Raw genomic sequence first — 18,578 nt, 5'->3', positions numbered from 1 at the left:
GCTCACGCCTGCAATCCCAGCACTTTGGGAGGCCGAGGCGGGCGGATCACGAGGTCAGGAGTTCAAAACCAGCCTGGCCAATATGGTGAAACCCCCTCTCTACCAAAAGAATAAAAATTAGCTGGGTGTGATGATGAACATCTGTAGGCCCAGCTACTTGGGAGGCTGAGGCAGGACAATCGCTCGAACCTGGGAGGCGGAGGCTGCAGTGAGCCAAGATCACGCCTGGTGACACAGCAAGACTCCGTCTCAAAAGTTAGCCAGGTGTGGTGGCACGTGCCTGTCATCCCAGCTACTCTGGAGGCTGAGGCAGGAGAATCGCATGGACTTGGGAGGTGGAGGTTGCAGTGAGCCGAGATCATGCCACTGCACTCTAGCCTGAGCAACAAGAGCAAAACTCCATCTCAAAAAAAAAGAAAAAAAAAAAGTGGTCAGGCTCAGTGGCTCACACGTATAAACCCAGCACTTTGGGAGGCCTAGGCAGGCAGATCACGAGGTAAGGAGTTTGAGACCAGCCTGACCAACATGGTGAAGCCCCGCCTCTACTAAAAATACAAAAATTAGCTAGGTATGGTGGCACACGCCTGTAATCCCAGCTACTCCGGCGGCTGAGGCAGGACTGTCACTTGAACCCAGGAGGGAGAGGTTGCAGGGAGCCGAGTTTCACTTCACTGCACTCCAGCCTGGGTGACAGAGTCAGACTCTGTCTCAAAAAAAAAAAAAAAAAAAAAAAAAACCCAGGCATCTGTGATAGGCCAGGCCGTGCACACCAGAGACAAGGTGGATGTGTCCTGGTGTTCCTGGACACCTGCTCTGAAGCTGACCTGAGGGCTTCCCCTGGGGGCAGCAAGAGCATCGCGCTGGTGCCATCCAGCCCAGCTTCCTGGTGAGGGAGCACGTGCCCCTTCCCCAGTCTACAGGAGACGTGGGCACCGGTGTGGAGGAGGGCACCCTCCTTCAGCCTCCAGCTGTAACCCCAGCACCAGACACATCCCTGGAGGCCATACTCCCGGTACCCGGTGAGGTAAAAACTGGGCCCAGGTAGGCACGGCAGAAAGCCTGGCTCCACGAAGGCCCAAGTTCGCGCTCCAGCCTTCGGTGCTGAGCGGTGGCAGCTCTGGGGCAAGACAGTGGGAGTCACACAGCCTCCAGGAGGTGGGGGCGAGAGCATGACAGAGGGAGGCTGAGGAGGAAGCCCTAGGACGCCTGGCCTGGTCTGTGCAATCAAGTCCACAGAGCAGCTCCCGGGTCCCCAGATGAAGCATGGTGGGTGTTGGGCTGGACGGCCTCTAGGTGGGGGCGGCCCTGCCCCTCCAGGGCCCTGAGCCAGCAGGCCACACCTCCAGGGCCTGGGCCAGCCTGGAGCAAACATGCAGTCCCAGGTAGGAACAAGGAAAGAGACCCTGAACTTCTGGGCTTCGGGCTTGGAAGGCTGTGTGTGTCGAGAGGCATTCTGGGAATTGGGGTGACCTCAAAGCTCCAGATTTGGCACCCCAAAAGTCAGCTGTGTCCATCAAACATGCCACGCCACTTGTCTGGCTCTCTGTTTGCCTGTGAAAGGGCAACAGCTAGAGCCCTAGCCACATGACCTTCAGAGAGGTGAGTTACGTGACCCAGGGCCACGTGGGGCATCAGAGCTCAGGCTTCCAGACCCCGGGCCCCGCCACTGTGTGCGATCCATGGTGGATTTCAAACTGCGTGGCCACATGATGACACTGACCCTGCTGTGGAGCCAGCTACCCTCCGAAGCCTCCTCACCACAGAACGTGGGGTCCGCCAGCCTGGTACGGCTGCTGGATCAGTTCATCAGGGAGGCCAGGGCCACCGTGGCCACAAACACCAGCTGCAGGGCTGGAGAATATGGCTGAGTCGGGGGCGCGATCCAGGGAGGGTGGCGGAGCAGTGGGGACCTACAGCTGCTGCAGGTGGGCAGGCTCACCTGGCTGAACAGGTGCACATGCTGAATGGGCTGTGGGGCCTGGGGCTCCTCTGGGAGCCTGGCCCACACCCCCAGCCATAATGCAGGTCCTGTTCCCAAGGCAGGCACAGGGTGGGGGGAGACAGGGGCCCATTCAGCGATCTCGTCACTGCCAACTGGACCGGAAGTCGGGAGGAGTCTGCCACCCGTCCCCAGGGACTACAGCCTGTGCCCCTCCCTGGCGTCTGCCATGGGACAGCCCTACTGGGATGCAGGAGACTCACCCATGCCCCTGCCCATCCTGGCAACAGGGCCAGGTCCTCTGGGGCCACCTGCCTCCCTGGGCCTCAGTGGGGTCAGTGGGCCCAGCCCCCCTGGCTGAGCTGTCAGACTGAGAAGGGAGACCCTCTCTCTGAGAGGGAGGCACCTCTGCCAGAGAGACAAGGAGGCTGAGGGCCCAGGTGTCCCCAGGTGCAGAAAAGGTACTGGAGGTGGGGAGCCCAAGCTCAGGCTTGGCACAGCGTGGGCTCCCTGTGGGTTTTCTGAGTCACCTGCCACCCACCCCCCGACCCCACCCCCACCCCGCTCCTGTTGGCCTTACGCTGTGGCGGGAGAGCGGCTGGCTTGCCTCCCTAACCCCTGGGCTCGCATCAACAGGCATGAAGCCCCTTTCCCTCCAGGCCCACGAAGACCCACTCCCCAGCCCCGTCCCTCGTGGAAGATGCACGGGCAGCAGCTGTGGGACTCCGGTTTCTGCCCGGGCCCGGGAACAGCTACAGGGGGTCCCGGGGGCCGCTCGGAACTCACCTGCGTCCGCGCTCGGGCTCCGTTCCAGCGCCGCGCTCTGGGGCCCCTCGGGCTCCGCGGGGCAGGCCGCCGCCTCGGCCGGGGCGCACAGCTGCTCGGGGCTGCGGGCCGCGCCGCTGGGGCCGGCGGGAGGGGCGCGCGCGCTCGGGGGCAGGGGCTTCCTCTCCAGGACGGTCCGCGGCTCGTCCGCCGGCGCGAACACCAGGCGCTGCGGCGGCCGCGGCGGCGGCGGCTGGTCCCCGGGCCGGACCGGGGCGCGCGTGGAGTCCCGGGGGCCGCCGTCGGCGCTCAGCAGCGAGGAGCGCAGGCCGGCCACGAAGCGCTCGAAGGTCAGGTAGCCGCTGGCCGGGGCCACCCGGCGCAGGCCCTCGAGCACGCCGCGGGGCAGCTCGCGCGCGTCGGCGCCCTGCCAGCGGGACTCGATCTCGCGCAGGTGCACGCAGCCGCGCCGCCGGTCGTCCAGGATGTCGAACAGGGTGCGCAGGCTCTGCAGGAAGGCGCGCGGGAGCCCCTCGGTGCTGGGCGCGGGCCCGGGCGCGCAGGGACGCACGCGGCCCTGCTCGGCCGTGGCGGCCCCGGCCATGGGTTCGAGCCCCGCGTCCACCCGCGTGCGTCCCCGCGCGGCCCCACGGCGGGGCCGGCCCGGCGCGCTCAGCCCGCGGCGACAATAGCACCACTTTTGAACCGGGCCCTCCTCGCCGCGCCGGCCCTCATTAGCATGCGCGGCGGCCATTGGCCGAGGCCGTCCCGTCTGCTCCCCGATTGGCTGCGACGCGGTTTGATTTTTTTTTTTTTTTCCGCCGAGGGGCCCTGGGAGGCGCGCCGAGGCCCAGGGCAGGCGGAACCGGATCCCCGGGCTCCCGCTCCGTCCGGGCCCCGCGGCCTCCGTTTCTGCCCCGCCCCAGCCCCACCAGCCCTCCTGGCGCGGCTCAGCCTTTTCTCCGATCCAACTGTGCTGGCTGCCCCGGCCACCTCTCCAAGGGGCGGGGCCTTTGACCCCACAAAAAGACCTGTCCCCAGGAGCCTCGTGGGGTAAAGACGGGGGCGCACCCCCTCCAAAGGTCCCACGTTCGCCCTCTAGCTCCCGGGCCACAAGCACTGGCGACCCTGCGCCCCGCTTCTCTTCCACCAGGAGGGCCCCAGGAGGATCGTAGGCTCCAGCCAGCTGGGCGCTTCCTGCTCACAGAGGCCTCTCTGTCCCCACCGCTGCTAGCTCCTCCTCTGGCCCCTCGGGACAGTCTGGCCTGGCCTGCCCGCTGCAGGACAAAGCCACTTTCTCCTGTGTCCCCAGATCCCCATCTGGTGACCAGCTCCCCAGCCTCCAGTTCCCCTCTGCTCCTTCCCCTGGCTGAGTACCTCCTCCAGCTGCTCTCCCGGCTCCCACAGCCCTGTCCCTCTGCCTCTGCTGTGTTTCCAACTGGGATCTGGTCACATGTCTCCATGTCAGTCCACATGGGAGGTGAAAGCAGGCCTTACCCAGGGTTCTAGCTCTAGGTGCCAGGGAGGTGTTCAGAATGGAAACACCCTCTCTGGACAGGCCCCCAACCTGGGACTTGCCTTGGCCCTCTGCGGGTCTCCCTCCCTCCCTCCTGGGCAGGCCTCAGCTGGCGTGCCTACCTGAGCCACAGGTGCCTGTGTCTCAAGCCTTAGGAGCAGTTTCCCAGGCCAGGGAGCGTCCTGGGTCCACATTTCCTCTGGGTCACTCACTCTAAGTGGGACTCCTTCATGGTAAGGAATGTTGGAAGGACATAAGAAGCTCTGACCTGGGGTAACTGATCAGAGCTCAGTCCTGGAAGCCGCCAGCTTCCCCTTGAATGGCAGGTCTGCTCAAAAACCCAGCACGAGGCCAGGGCAGGAGGATCACTTGAGCCCAACAGTTCAAGACCAGCCTGGGCAACACAGGGCAACCCTGTTTCTGCAAAAAATTTTAAAAAGTAGCCAGGTGCGGTGGTGCATGCCTGTGGTTCCGGCTACTTGGGAGGCCGAGGTGGGAGGATCCCTTGAACCCAGGAGGTCGAGGCTGCAGTGAGCTGTGCTTGAGCCCCTGCTCTCCATCCTGGGTGACAGAGCGAGACCTTGTCTCTACAACAAAATGAAACAAGCCAGCACAAGACACAGCCCTTTGTTCTGCAGCTGCGTCCCTGCAGCTCCCAGCACAGCCCTCACCACCGGTGCCAGGCCTGCGGTCCCTGCACCCCCTCACCTCCATGCCCCTGCACCTGGCGGCTTTTCTCTCTGGAAAGCCCTTCCCCTCTGCTCTGGCTGACTGCACCACGTCCTTCACAGCTCTGCTGCGGCCCCGATCCCCTTTGCCCTGAAGCCTGGTTAGATGCCCCAACCTTCAGAGCACTGGGCGGCTTTCTCCTGGGCCAGGGGGCTGTCTCCCCTGGCTATTTGGAAGCAGGGCAGGGCTCCCCCTAGGCCTGGCATTGGCCTGGCCCACAGTGGGTGCTCTGTGGACGGCACCGGGGAGCCTTATCCAGTGAAGTCACATGGGAAATACTATCCTTGAGTGGGCACCAAGACAGGCTGAGGCCTACGGGAGGGGGAAGGCCTGGGAACAGCTCAGTAGCATGGCGGTGGAGGCCCGCAGTGAGGAAGGCGCCGCAGCCCAGGACAGCATGGCCAGCAGTGTCCAGGCCAGGCCAGCCGCGGCCCCAGATGGAACTGAACCCACCCTACAGAACTGATCTTCAGCCACCACAAACTACTGGAGTAGAACACGCCATTCATTCATTATTGTTTTGTGCAGACAAAACAGGGCTTTCACATCATCCAGAGCCTTGGGGGAGGCGGCCCAAGCTGGTCCTTCCTTGGTCTGTGGGTTTCCCTGCACCCCCAGCTGAGTGTTGGAGGGACACATAGAAAAGACTGGAGGCTGAGGCGGGGGGATCAGCTGAGGTCAGGAGTTCGAGACCAGCCTGATCAACATAGAGAAATGCTCTCTCTACTAAAACTGTAAAATTAGCCAGGCGTGGTGGCGCATGCCTGTAATCCCAGCTACTATGGAGGCTGAGGCAGAACTGCTTGAACCCAGGAAGTGGTGGTTGTGGTGAGCCGAGATCACGCCGTTGCACTCCAGCCTGGGTGACAAGAGTGAAACTTCATCTCAAAAAAGAAAGACTGGAGGCTATGCCTGGCGTTGGGGGTGAGGCTGAGATGTGGCCCTGCCTCCTTCCTGTCCTGAGCTCTGACCACTTCCTCCTGGCACTCCGCTTTCCAGCCTGGCCCCATATTGTCCCAGCCCTGCAGCTTGCTGGGTTGCTGTCACTCCTGGGGTCCCATGCAGTCCCTGTACTTTTGGAGGCCCCATCCCAGCTGTAATTGTGTTCTCACTGTGCCAGCCTGGACCACTCTGGGCAGAGTGGCAGGAAGACTGGCCCCTGAACCCCTGATATACCCCCAGCACTGGGCACGAAGTGAAGAACTGGCAACAGCTGCCCTGCACCTGGGCCTCCCAGGGCTCCCCGTCTGCACTCCTGGCCTCTAAGCTCCTTGGGAAGACAACTGCCTGGCCACAAGCTGGTCCAGGAGGCTGCCGCCCACCTCAGCCTTGCCGGCACTCCCACCCGTCTGCACGCTCCGTCTGCCTGGGTAGGGTCGCTCCGCCCCTTCTGGCAACGCAATGCCTGCAGCTGCACAAACCTTGATTTTCCAAACTGTCTGTTATAGCCCAACCCACACCTTGAGGTGGGATTTGAATCACCTGACCCAGAGGGCCCAGGGTTCACATCCTGACACCGACCTCCAAGAGACCAGTGCCTCCTCTGCTGCCCAGCCCTGCAGGGGCGATAAGCATTCCCTTGCACTCTGGCCTGGGCGTGGAGCCCGCTCTGCTCACCTGATTCCAGGCATGCCATGCCTACCCCCCAAGTCCAACGTCCACCTGCTGATCTTCACCCACCACAGACAACCGGAGTAGAACAGACCGTTCCTTCCTTTCTTCATTCATTCATTCAGCAGGTACTCCCTGAACATTTGCTGTTGCCCAGTCACAGTGCAGGCTTGCCTTCAACACTCATTTGTTCAGTCAACAAACTTTGACTGAGTGTCTACTGTGTGCTGCATTGACCTGAAGTGATGGGGGCAGAGCAATGGCTTAAACAATGCCCTGCCTCGGCCGGGCGCGGTGGCTCCCACCTATAATTCCAGCACTTTGGGAGGCCGAGGCGGGCGAATCACAGGGTCAGGAGTTTGAGACCAGCCTGGCCAACATAGTGAAACCCTGTCTCTACTGAAAACACAAAAAATTAGCTGGGCCTGGTGGCCGGTGCCTGTAATCCCAGCTACTCAGGAGGCTGAGGCAGGAGAATCACTTGAACCTGGGAGGTGGAGGTTGCAATGAGCAGAGATCCTGCCACTACACTCCAGCCTGGTGACAGAGTGAGACTCCATCTCAAAAAAAAAACCAAACAACACCCACCCTGCCTTCATGGGTTCACTTCTCATGGGGGCATTAGGCAGCAGAAAATGCAGAAAGGCAGCCCGCCAGGGAGGACAGAAGGGTGCTCGCTCATCGGGCACGGCCTGGGCAGCTGAGGCCTGACGAAGCAGGCACCCAGCCAGGCGTTTCTCTGGGGACAAGCAGTCCACGAGGGAGGAATAGGAGGCACAGAGACCCTGAGGCAGGCCCAAGCCCACGCTGGGAAAAGCAACTCCATGCACGTCCAGGAGAATGCATTTGGGTCTTGCCCCAGTGAAGCCCCCTTCCTAACCCAGTGAGGGCATGTGTGTGGGGATAGGGGCAGAACCCGCCTGCCAGGAGACGCACTGCCTGAGGGGTCAGTCGGGACACACGGGGGAGATGTGAGTTTTCATTTGGGTCCCAGATCACCGTCAGCGGTGTGTGAACCACAGCAGCTCCATCTTGAATGGGAGCTGGGTAAAGCAAGGCTGAGACCTGCTGGGCGACATTCCCAGATGGTGAAGGCATCCTAAGTCACAGGATAAGGCCGGAGGACGGCAGAAAATACAGGTCGTAAAGACCTTGCTGATGAAAGCTTGCGGTAAAGAAGCCAACCAAATCCCACCAAAGCCAGCAAGGCGTCGGCAGTGACCTCTGGTCGTCCTCACTGCCACACCCCACCAGTGCCATGACAGTTTACAGATGCCATGGCCATGCCAGGAAGTCACCCTCTGCGGTCTGCAAAGCAGAGGCATGACTAATCCACCCTTGTTTAGCACATCAGCAAAAAAACATAAAAATGGGCAACCAGCAGCCTATACAGTAGCCATTCTTTATTCTCTTACCTTCCTAATAACTGGTCTTGACTTTTCTCTGTGGGCTTGCCCTGAATTCTTTCTTGGGTGAGATCCAAGAACCCCCTCTTGGGGTCTGGATTGGGACCCCTTTCCTTTAACAGCACGATTTGTATATACATATATTTTGAGACAGAGCTTTGCTCTTGTTGCTCAGGCTGGAGTGCAATGGTCCACTCACCGCAACTTCCGCCTCCGGGTTTTAAGTAATTCTCCTTTGGGAGGCCGAGGCGGGTGGATCACGAGGTCAAGAGATCGAGACCATCCTGGTCAACATGGTGAAACCCCGTCTCTACTAAAAATACAAAAAAAAAAAAAATTAGCTGGGCATGGTGGCGCATGTCTGTAATCCCAGCTACTCAGGAGGCTGAGGCAGGAGAATTGCCTGAACCCAGGAGGCGGAGGTTGCGGTGAGCCGAGATCGCGCCATTGCACTCCAGCCTGGGCAACAAGAGTGAAACTCCGTCTCAAAAAAAAAAAAAAAAAAAAAAAAAAAAATTCTCCTGCCTCAGCCTCTCGAGTATCTGGATTACAGGCACGCGCTACCATGCCCAGCTAATTCTGTGTTTTTAGTAGAGACGGGGTTTCCCCATGCTGGTCTCCAACTCCCAACCTCAGGTGATCACCCACCTCGGCCTCCCAACATGCTGGGATTACAGGCGTGAGCCACTGTGCCCTGCCTTCGTTTTTCCTTTTGGACAGAGTTTCGCTCTGTCACCCAGTCTGGAGTGCGATGGCGCCATCGCAGCTCACCATAACCTCTGCCTCCCAGGTTCAAGTGATTCTTGTGCCTCATCCTCCCAAGCAGCTGGGACTACAGGTGGATGCCACTACCTCTGGCTAATTTTTGTGTTCTTAGTGGGGACGGGTACCACCATCCTGCCCAGTCTGCTCTCGGACTCCTGGGCTCAAGCGATCATCCTGCCTCAGCCTCCCAGAGTGCTGGGATTATCGGCGTGAGCCACTGCTCCTGGCCACCATTTGAATTCTTTTCAGCAGTCACATGTGTTACTTTTAGACCTAGTATAACTAGTTTCTAGGAGAAAGTTTTGTGCCCAATTTGCAGAAGCTACCCTTTCATATTTTTCTTTTTCTTTTTTGGGGGGAGATGGAGTTTTGCTCTTGTTGCTGGAGGGCAATGGGGCAATCTCAGCTGACTGAAACTTCTGCCACCTGGGTTCAAGCCATTCTCCTGCCTCAGCCTCCCGAGTAGCTGGCATTACAGGCGTGCACCACCACACCTAGCTAATTTTTTTGTATTTTTAGTAGAGACAGGGTTTCTCCATGTTGGTCAGGCTGGTCTCAAACTCCTGACCTCAAGTGATCCACCCGCCTCCGCCTTCCAAAGTGCTGGGATTACAGGCATGAGCCACTGCGCCCAGCCCCGTTCATGTTTTTCACTAGCAAAATATTGTATTTTTATTTATTTACTTTGAGACAGAGTCTCACACTGTCACCAGGCGCCAGGCTGGCGTGCAGTGGCGCGATTTCGGCCCACTACAACCTCCGCCTCCCGAGTTCAAGCGATTCGATTCTCCTGCCTCAGCCTTCCGAGTAGCTGGGATCACAGGCGCACACTACCATGCCCGGGTATTTTTTTTATTATTATTTTTAGTAGAGACGGGTTTCACCACGTTGGGCAGTCTGGTCTTGAACTCCTGACCTCAGGAGATGCGCTCACCTGGCCTCCCAGAGTGCTGGGATTGCAGGGGTGAGCCACCGCGCCCAGCCACAAGCAAGATATTTTAAAACCTGATAGTACAATAACAACGGAGGCCATGGGCTGCGCTGGGTTCTGCACCCGGCAGTGGGAAGGCGGAGAGGTGGGCGGGACGGAGCCCCAAGCCGCGGGGTGGCTCCTGCAGGCGCCATGCTGGCATCCGTCACCCAGCCCGGCTCCGCCCTCCCCGCAGCTCAGCCGTAGCCGAGCCCTCCTCAATGCACCCTGGCCGGCGGCCTCCGCCCGCGTCTCCGTTAGCGCAAAGGTGGCCACGCCGCTCTCAGGTTCAAAGCCTGTGCTGGGACAGAACTTAGCTTTCCCCTGCGGGGCGCCCCGGAACCCCTTCCTCCCTTAGCTCCACGGTCGGTTCCTCCGCCCACTCCTGAGGCTCCTGGGATCCCTCGGGGCGGGGCGCGGAGTGGACGGGGCGGGACGGGCTCGGGGCCTGGAGCAGGGCAGGAACGGCGACCGGAGCTCGAGGGACGAGGCCAGGGCGAGACACCGGAGCGGGTCCGGGGACGGAGAGGGACGGGGGACCGGCGGGAGCCAGGGGGCTGGGCCCGGACTCCAGTCTCGGACGCGGGGGGCTGGGGGGCGTGAACAGGGCGGGGTCAGAGAGAACCGGGACAGAGTCCGGGGCCCCGAGCGGGGGTGGGCGGGCTTCGGGGCCGGGCGCGGGGCGGGGTCGAGGCGGGGCGCCCCGGACCCGCCCCGAGGGGAGTCTGCACCGCCCGCCGGGTCCCGTGACGCTGGTCAGTGGCGCGAGTCACGAGTGCCGACTGGACCGACGGCGGCAGCGACATGGCCTCGGAGCGAGACGTGCGCGCCCGGCTGCAGCGCGCTGGCCAGGAGCACCTCCTGCGCTTCTGGGCCGAGCTGGCGCCCGAGCCGCGAGCCGCGCTGCTGGCGGAGCTGGCGCCCCTGGAGCCCGAGGCGCTGCGCGAGCACTGCCGGAGGGCGGCCGAGGCCTGTGCGCGTCCCCCCGGCCCGCCGCCTGGCCTGGCCGCGCGCCTGCGGCCCCTGCCCCCCGAGCGCCTAGGCAGCGCCAGCCGCAGCGACCCCAAGACGCGGCGGCGCTGGGAGGAGGAAGGTAGGAGGAGCGGAGGCCCTGGGGGCCGGCGGGGGTCGCGCCCACGGAGGGAGTGGGCGCCGAGGCCGCGCTCGGGGAGGTGGAGTTCCCCCTGCTACTTTGAGACGGGTCCTGCCCCGGAGTCCCCGAGCCCCGGCTCCAGGGTTGGCTCGCCCTAAAGCGGAAGGGTGGGCGGGTCCGGCCGACCCTTCACCGCGCGCGTTCCCCCAGGTTTCCGCCAGATCGCCCTGAACAAGGTGGCCGTCCTGCTGCTGGCGGGCGGGCAGGGCACTCGCCTGGGCGTGACCTACCCCAAGGGCATGTACCGCGTGGGGCTGCCCAGCCGGAAGACCCTGTACCAGCTGCAGGCGGAGCGGATTCGGCGGGTGGAGCAGCTGGCGGGTGAGCGCCACGGGACCCGCTGCACCGTGCCCTGGTGTGTCCTCCCTGCCCTGCCTTGGCCCGGAGGGACCCCTGCCCACGCGCCCCTTTTCCCCACTCGCTCCAGACGCGAGCCCCAACCCCAGCACAGCCCGGGACACAGCCCAGCATCGCACCAAAATGGGGCCTGGCCCCAGCCCCAACTGGACGCTGGACCCCGGACCCTGATGCCAGCTCTGGTCCGAGCCCCGTCTGCCTGCAGGGCGAGGCGCGCTCGCGGCCGGCTCACCGCGCCTCCCTCGCAGGTACGTCATGACCAGCGAGTTCACGCTGGGGCCCACCGCAGAGTTCTTCAGGGAGCACAACTTCTTCCACCTGGACCCCGCCAACGTGGTCATGTTTGAGCAGCGCCTGCTGCCCGCCGTGACCTTTGATGGCAAAGTTATCCTGGAGCGCAAAGACAAAGTTGCCATGGCCCCAGGTGCGGCGCGTTCCTGAGACGGGAGGGGCCTCCCAGACCGGAGCTGGGAGTGTAGCCTGGGGTCCGCGTGCCCGGGTTCGCGGCTGCCCCAGGCTGTGCGGTCCCGGGTTAGGCGCCTCCTTCTCTGGGCCTTGAGCCCCCGTTTGTCACGTGGTACAGCCACGGGGCTGTCTGGTTAAGGACTAGGGTGCCTCAGGCACAGGGCCGGGGCTTTCCCCGCCTCCAGCGCGTCCTAGACCCGCAGAGTGAGCCCTGGGGGGAGCCCTCGCGAGGCCCGTTCCCTTCTCCGTCTGCAGACGGCAACGGGGGCCTTTACTGCGCGCTGGAGGACCACAAGATCCTGGAGGACATGGAGCGCCGGGGAGTGGAGTTTGTGCACGTGTACTGTGTGGACAACATCCTGGTGCGGCTGGCAGACCCCGTCTTCATCGGCTTCTGTGTGCTGCGGGGCGCGGACTGTGGGGCCAAGGTCAGCGCCCACCAGCGCCGCGCCCCGCCCCCCGCCCCCGCGCCTGGCCCCGCCCGCGAAGCCCCGCCCCCAGCCCCGCCCTCGGAGCCCATCCCTGGTCTCGGCTGCAGGTGGTGGAAAAGGCCTACCCCGAGGAGCCGGTGGGCGTGGTGTGCCAGGTGGACGGCGTCCCCCAGGTGGTGGAGTACAGCGAGATCAGTCCTGAGACCGCACAGCTGCGTGCCCCGGACGGGGGCCTGCTCTACAATGCAGGCAACATCTGCAACCACTTCTTCACCCGCGGCTTCCTTCAGGCCGTCGCCAGGTGTGCGGCATCAGGTGGCCATGGAGTGCCTGCCAGAGCTGCCTGCGCTGACCAGGGACCCGCGGGGTCCCGGGGAGCTGTGTGCCCTGGGCCACAGCGGCAGTGGTCAGGTGCGGCTGAGGGGTTGTGGTGGGGAAGGGATCCCACTCTTGCACAGGCAGAGGTGCTGGAGGACCTGCCCTGGTGCCCATGGCGCTACCTCTGCCCCAGGGCCTGCCAGTTTCTGTTTGCCCGGGCAGGGGTGTGGCACGGGCTGCAGGGAGGAGACCTGTGCCCGCTCCTCCCTGGAGATCCAGCGCCACTGCTGCACCGGTGTGGTGTAGTGTCGCTGCTGCCCTCCTGTCTCACCTGGTTAGGTGTGCTCGGAAATGGGGACAGCCCTCATTGGTGCCCTATCTGATCTGTGTCTTTCTTCCCCTCTGCCCTCCCTTGCCCCAGGGAGTTTGAGCCTTTGCTGAAGCCCCACGTGGCTGTGAAGAAGGTCCCGTATGTGGATGAGGAGGGGAACCTGGTAAAGCCGCTGAAACCGAACGGGATAAAGATGGAGAAGTTCGTGTTCGATGTGTTCCAGTTCGCTGAGTCAGTAGTGGGGCGCTTTTATTTTCCCTTCTTCCCTCTCTGTTTTGGTGGCGGGAACTGAGGCCCAGCGAGGCAGGGAAGTGGAGGCCTGGGGAGAGGGAGCAGGTCTTGGGGAGAAGACCAGAGGGTGCTCTTGGCCCTGAGGGTCAGCAGCCCCCAAGATTGGGGCATAGGGAGCCTCTGGGGCAGCTGGAGTCCTGGGGCTGTGGGTCTGGAAGGACCCTCCGCTGTCCCCACCCAAAGTTAGGAGCTGTCTCTGGCCAGGTTGCCAGGGCAGCTGGGAGGGCTTTTGGCTCTCACGACAGGGGTCCCAGGGTCTGGGCTTTTGGCTGCTAGAAGTGGAGGGCCCAGGTCCTTCCATTTTCTGGAGTCAGGTTTGGAATGCCATCTGGAGAGAGGTGGCTGCTTGGGTGGAGACGGCACAGCTCTACCTCGGTTTACCAATGGGGTCGGTGGTTTAAAGTTGCAGTACCCACTGGGGCTCCTGCCTAGACTCGCTGCCCATGGGACCAGACCCTCACTCCATTACTGGAAACCCGGCCCAGCCCTCACCTGCCCAGATTGGGGCCTCTGGGCTGGGACAGACGTGACTGGCCCTTTCTCCACCAGGAACTTCGTTGCCTTTGAAGTGTTACGGGAGGAGGAGTTTTCCCCGCTGAAGAACGCAGACTTGGCCGACAGGGACAGTCCCTGTACCGCCCGCCGGGCCCTGCTCGCCCAGCACTACCGGTGGGCCCTGCGGGCCGGCGCCCGCTTCCTGGATGCACATGGGGCCTGGCTCCCAGAGCTTCCCTGGTGAGTGTGGCCGTGGGGTAGCTATGGCCAGAAGGGGAGGGTTCAGCTCCCAGCCCCTGCTGGCTCTGCCACAGCCACGCTGGGGAGGGGTCTTCTGTCCCGGCACCACCCCAAGTCACAAGGTGACCATTGGCTCAGCCTCCTGGCCTGACCCTTCAACTTCTGCTCAGAGCTCTGAGGGAAGCAGGGGCTCCCCAACTCCCCAGTTGACCCACAAGCTTTTGGTTTGTTTACAAAAGCATACTTAGATTTGCATTTTTTTTTTTTTTTTTTTTTGAGGTGGAGTCTCACTTTGTCACCAGGCTGGAGTGCAGTGGCGTGATCTCAGCTCACTGCAACCTCCGCCTCCCGGGTTCAAGTGATTCTTTGGCCTCAGCCTCCCAAGTAGCTGGGACCACAAGGCACGTGCCACCACACCCAGCTAACTTTTGTGTTTTTTTTTAGTGGAGACGGGGTTTCCCCATGTTGGTCAGGCTGGTCTTGATCTCCTGACCTTGTGATCGGCCTGCCTCGGCCTTCCAAAGTGCCGGGATTACAGGTGTGAGCCAGTGCGCCCCAGCAATTTTTTTGTTTTTCTGTCCTATTTGTACGAATGTGTAGGGTACGCATGCAATTTTGTTACATGCATATAGATTGCACAGTGGTCAAATCAGGGCTTTTAGGGTATCTATCAATCACCCAACTAACGTTGTCCCTGTTTATTCGTAGGCTTTGAAACAGCCCTGGGCATGAATTCAGAAAGTAGCAGGACAGTTTGATACCAGGGCTGGGGGAGAAAAGGATGCTGGGCTTCCGTCTCCCTGATTTTCTAGGGCCACCCCTAAATCTGCCTAGGCTCTGCATGGGAGGCCTGTGGAGATGCTTTCTCCCCCAGATCAGGTCCTGTCACTTGGCAGTGGGATGTGTGCTCAGGGTTTGGGGTGTCCAGAGGAAGATGAGCTTGCTGAGTGAGAAAGGGGCTTCAGGGAGTCAGGTGTGTGCTCAGGCTTCTATGCAGTGGGGGACACTGGGGGAGGGCTCTGGCCGGCTGTGAGGAGATATTGACAAGTGGACTTTCGCTAGCTCACCCCCAAATGGAGACCCTCCGGCCATCTGTGAGATATCGCCCTTGGTGTCTTACTCTGGAGAGGTGAGAGCTGCCCATCCCTGTCTGGGCTCTTCTGGAGTCAGGTTTGGAATACTATCGGGGAGAGGTGGCGGCTTGGGTGGAGACAGCACAGTTCTGTCTCGGTTTACCATTGGGGTCCGTGATTTAAAGTTGCAGAAGACCTTCCAGGATATGGGGTGAGGTGGGGTGAGGCATCCAGAGGCCTCTGCAGGTCCTGGGGATGAGACGACCCAGGTCTGTGCCCAGTGTGGGGCCAGTCAGGCCTTGGTGGGGCCTTGCGGAGAGAAGATGCTGGCCTCTGCTGCCTCCCTGACTGCGGTTGCCTTTGCTCCTTTCTCTGGTCAAGTCAGGCCTGAGCTGGACAGGAGGGTCTCCCACTGGCCTAGGGTCTTGAGTGGGGTGTCGGGTGTCCTGCAGTGTGCATCTGCTCCTGGCCCTGGAAGCTTTTCTGTCCCCACCCCTCCCTGACTCTAGGCAGACCTGGGATCATGCCTGGGGACTGTGACCGGCCGAGAGGTGGGCACTTGACCCTCATGGCCTGCTTGTCTCCAGGGTTTAGAAGCGTACCTGCAAGGCCGAGAGTTCCAGTCCCCGCTCATCTTGGATGAGGACCAGGCCAGAGAGCTGCAGCCACAAGAGCCCTGACCCTGCCAGGCCTGCCAACCCCAGGTCCTGGAGCTGGGGGCTACAGCCCCGGCCTGGGCTCTCACGTGCTTCCAGCCTGCAGAACACAGGATGAGACATCCTGGTCCCCTCCACGAAGGCAGGCCCTCGCCTGCTGCCTCTGGACACAAGTGGTGCCGCCTGTTGGGGCTCTGTGGCTCCATTCCCAGCTGGGGGGGTCCAGCCGAGAAGCAGAGGGACTTGGGACCTGGGAGAATGGGGCCGAGAGGAGGCTTTGGGTTGGGGCCCGAGGGAGGTGTGGTGTCATTTGGGAAGAACAGGAGGGCATGTCCTTCTGGGAGCCAGCCCCGTGGATCGCCGCACCCAGCCAGGCACTAGAAGCCGCATAAGCTACGCTGGACGTGCTTCTGCAGCCTACAGATGCAGAACCAGAGCGAGGGGACGACTCCACCCACCCAAGGGCTGCCCCTCCTCCTCAGCAGCTGAACCAGTAATGGGGGCGAGGCTGGGGTGTCCCACCCACACACCTGGGTGCCCAGCAAGGCCACAGAAAGGGCCTGATGTCCGTGATCCAGGCGGCTCTGAGAAGCTTGGCCTGGACACCTGAGCCTGCAGCCAGCACTCCTGCCTCCTCCCCATTTATCCCCAAGGCCGCCGCCTCTCAGCCTCATCCACGGTCACTTTAGGCCAACGAGTTTTCTGTGCTTCCCCAAGAACCAGTGGGATCAACGCCGGTGGCCTCCGTGAGGGCTGTTGACTAATCCGGAACTTCATGAGTCAGAGGCGCCAGCCCTCGCCTCAGCTGCCTGCTGCTTCTGATGGATCTTGGTGCTCAGGCTGCCCCGCTCTCCGAGTGAGGCCACAGCCTCCATATTTAGGGCCTCGGCCCCTCCCTGCACTTGGGCCTGGCTGGGACAAGCCAGCGGCCCCAGGGTTCTTTCCTGATGATTCTCTCCTGCTTTCTCATCTCCAGGGAGATGAGACTGGCACCTCCCTCTCCCTGCTGGCATGGAGAGAGCTATGCCATGTAACCTGCTGCTGAATCATCCTCAGCCCCACCTCACAAACCACCACCCCCAGTGGAAGGCCCCTACTTATCCCCATTGGTTTCTCAGGGAAGGGTGTTTGGAAGGGTAGGTTCAGATGCAGCCTTCCAGATTTAGAGGCACTGGGAGGACAGTGGCTGAGTGGAGGCACCCAGACCTGGGCAGGCAGCAGGCACAGGCCCACACCTTGCTATTTTTGAAACCAAAGCCCAGAGGATGACGTCTGCTTCCCCTCCCTGGCTCTGCCCTTCTTGCTGCAAAACATGCAGTGCCTTAGGGCCCTTCTCATAGGGCTCCTCACGGCCACGACTGGAACAGGGACGCACCTCTTTCTGCACAAGCACAGTTGGCTGGGAGAAGGTTTTTTTTTTTTTTTTTTGAGACAGAGTCTTGCTCTGTCACCCAGGCTAGAGTACAGTGGTGCTATGTCAGCTCACTGCAACCTCTGCCTTCCAGATCAAGTGATGCTCATGCCTCAGCCTCCCAAACAGCTGAGATTACAGGTGCCTACCACTGTGCCTGGCTAAATTTTTTTGAGACGGAATTTCACTCTTGTTGCCCAGGCTGGAGTGCAGTGGTGTGACCTCGGCTCACTGCAACTTCTGCCTCCCAGGTTCAAGCAATTCTCCTGCCTCAGCCTCCCAAGTAGCTGGGATTACAGGTGTCTGCCACCATGCCCAGCTAATTTTTGTATTTTTAGTAGAGACAGGGTTTCACCATATTGGCCAGGCTGAGTCTCAAACTCCTGACCTCATGATCAGCCCACCTCGGCCTCCCAAAGTGCTGGGATTAGAGGCATGAGTCACCACGCCCGGTCTCTCCATGTTACTCAGGTGGGTCTCAAACTCCTGAGCTCAAGTGTCATCCTCTGGCTTTGGCCTCCCAGAGTGCTGGGATTACAGGCATGAGCCACTGCACCTGGCCCTCTCTTATTTTGCATTTTCGAATAACCATACCTTCATGTAGAGTTAAAGCCCAGAGAGGTCCTGAGTACTCTCCACCCAGATTCCCGGTGGCAGCATCTCACATGACTACAGGACAATGTCAGATCCAGGAGCGTGAGACTGCTGTGGTGTTCCAAGTCCAAATGCGTGTGGTCCAGTGCACCCACAAGTCAAGTCACACCGCAAAGGTCTCCCTCTGCTGCCCCTCATCAGCACACAGCACTACCACCCATGGCCGCGGGCAACCACTGATGAGGTAACAGTCTGTAAGATGGTTGCCAGCATCTTCATGTTCTGTCTCTGGGATGTTTCCAGTAAACAAAAGGTGCTGTGATTGACTGAGACACTGGCAAGTGCAGTTTTTGGCTAGTGCGCGGGTGGTGGGAACAAGGGTCAGGTGTTCACAGCTGTGGCCCAGGGCTGGCCTCACTGGGGGCCTTCTTGGGGTAAGGAGTTCACAGATGAAGGCCGAAACTGCTTGGGGTGCCCAGGAATCCCTTCCCTTCCCATCCCACTCTTCACCAGGTCTCCGGAGGGCCTGAGACAACCCGGGGTCAGAAGCCTCGGGTGCTCTCCAGGGCTGGCTTCTGCATGCTCAGCTCTGATGACTCACTCTCCTGCACCTGCAGCCTCCAGATGCAAAGGTCTCCCTGCTAACCACATGGGAGGGATGCTTGGGCACTGCAGGGACTTGACAAGAGTGAGTGGTGTCAATCTAAAGAGAAACTCAGGCTCTCCAGAACAAATGCATTTAATTGAGAATAACAGATGACTGCAATTTAGGGTATGCAGGCCTCAGTGGGCCATAGGCATGGTGGGGGTAGGGTGGGGATAAAGAAAAGGGGGAATTTTTTTTGGGGGGGGGGGGGGGAACTGGGTCTCTTGTTTCCCAGGCTGGAGCGCAGTGGTACGATCAAGGCTCACCGCAGCCTCGTCCTAATGGGCTTAGGTGATCCTCCCACCTCAGCCTCCAGAGTAGCTGGGACCATAGGTGCACACTACTACACCACACTCATTTTTGTATTTTTTTGTAGAGATATGGGTTTCACCCTGTTGCCCAGGCTGGACTCCTGA

The 18,578-nt window shown here is 61.1% G+C and overlaps 2 protein-coding genes across 4 annotated transcripts in view; one reads left to right on the top strand and one right to left on the bottom strand.

Moving 5' to 3' along the window:
• The window catches only part of SAPCD2 (suppressor APC domain containing 2), an 8,234-nt gene extending 4,738 nt beyond the window's left edge, over nucleotides 1–3,496 (bottom strand). For all 3 annotated transcript variants that reach the window (XR_004263924.1, XR_004263925.1, XM_032261820.1), the window contains exon 1: nucleotides 2,726–3,496. Coding sequence is in view for 1 of the 3 variants with exons in the window: in XM_032261820.1 (XP_032117711.1) it covers nucleotides 2,726–3,458 (733 nt within the window). In the remaining 2 variants the exon portion in view is untranslated. The remainder of the gene's footprint in view (nucleotides 1–2,725) is intronic.
• Nucleotides 3,497–10,425: 6,929 nt separating this feature from the next.
• Nucleotides 10,426–16,919, top strand: UAP1L1 (UDP-N-acetylglucosamine pyrophosphorylase 1 like 1). The gene is made up of 9 exons (XM_032261813.1): nucleotides 10,426–10,794; nucleotides 11,005–11,209; nucleotides 11,460–11,635; nucleotides 11,932–12,104; nucleotides 12,215–12,408; nucleotides 12,847–12,987; nucleotides 13,597–13,782; nucleotides 14,845–14,911; nucleotides 15,443–16,919. The coding sequence occupies exons 1-9, from the start codon at nucleotides 10,506–10,508 to the stop codon at nucleotides 15,533–15,535; spliced, it is 1,524 nt and encodes a 507-aa protein (XP_032117704.1). The 5' UTR covers nucleotides 10,426–10,505; the 3' UTR covers nucleotides 15,536–16,919.
• Nucleotides 16,920–18,578: the final 1,659 nt, after the last annotated feature.

The sequence above is a fragment of the Sapajus apella genome, unplaced genomic scaffold (assembly GCF_009761245.1).
Source record: "Sapajus apella isolate SASKATOON/1434 unplaced genomic scaffold, GSC_monkey_1.0 scaffold126, whole genome shotgun sequence".
Lineage (NCBI taxonomy): Eukaryota > Metazoa > Chordata > Mammalia > Primates > Cebidae > Sapajus > Sapajus apella.
The sequence above is the reverse complement of the archived record's forward strand: the minus strand, read 5'-3'. Positions and strand labels throughout refer to the sequence as shown.

Bases quoted from the DNA above. Each gene is read 5' to 3' on its own strand.
- UAP1L1 (XM_032261813.1), top strand. From the start codon at position 10,506: ATGGCCTCGGAGCGAGACGTGCGCGCCCGGCTGCAGCGCGCTGGCCAG. The intron at 12,988-13,596 runs GTCAGTAGTGGG...TTTCTCCACCAG, and splicing joins GATGTGTTCCAGTTCGCTGA to GAACTTCGTTGCCTTTGAAG. The intron at 14,912-15,442 runs GTGAGAGCTGCC...GCTTGTCTCCAG, and splicing joins TGGTGTCTTACTCTGGAGAG to GGTTTAGAAGCGTACCTGCA.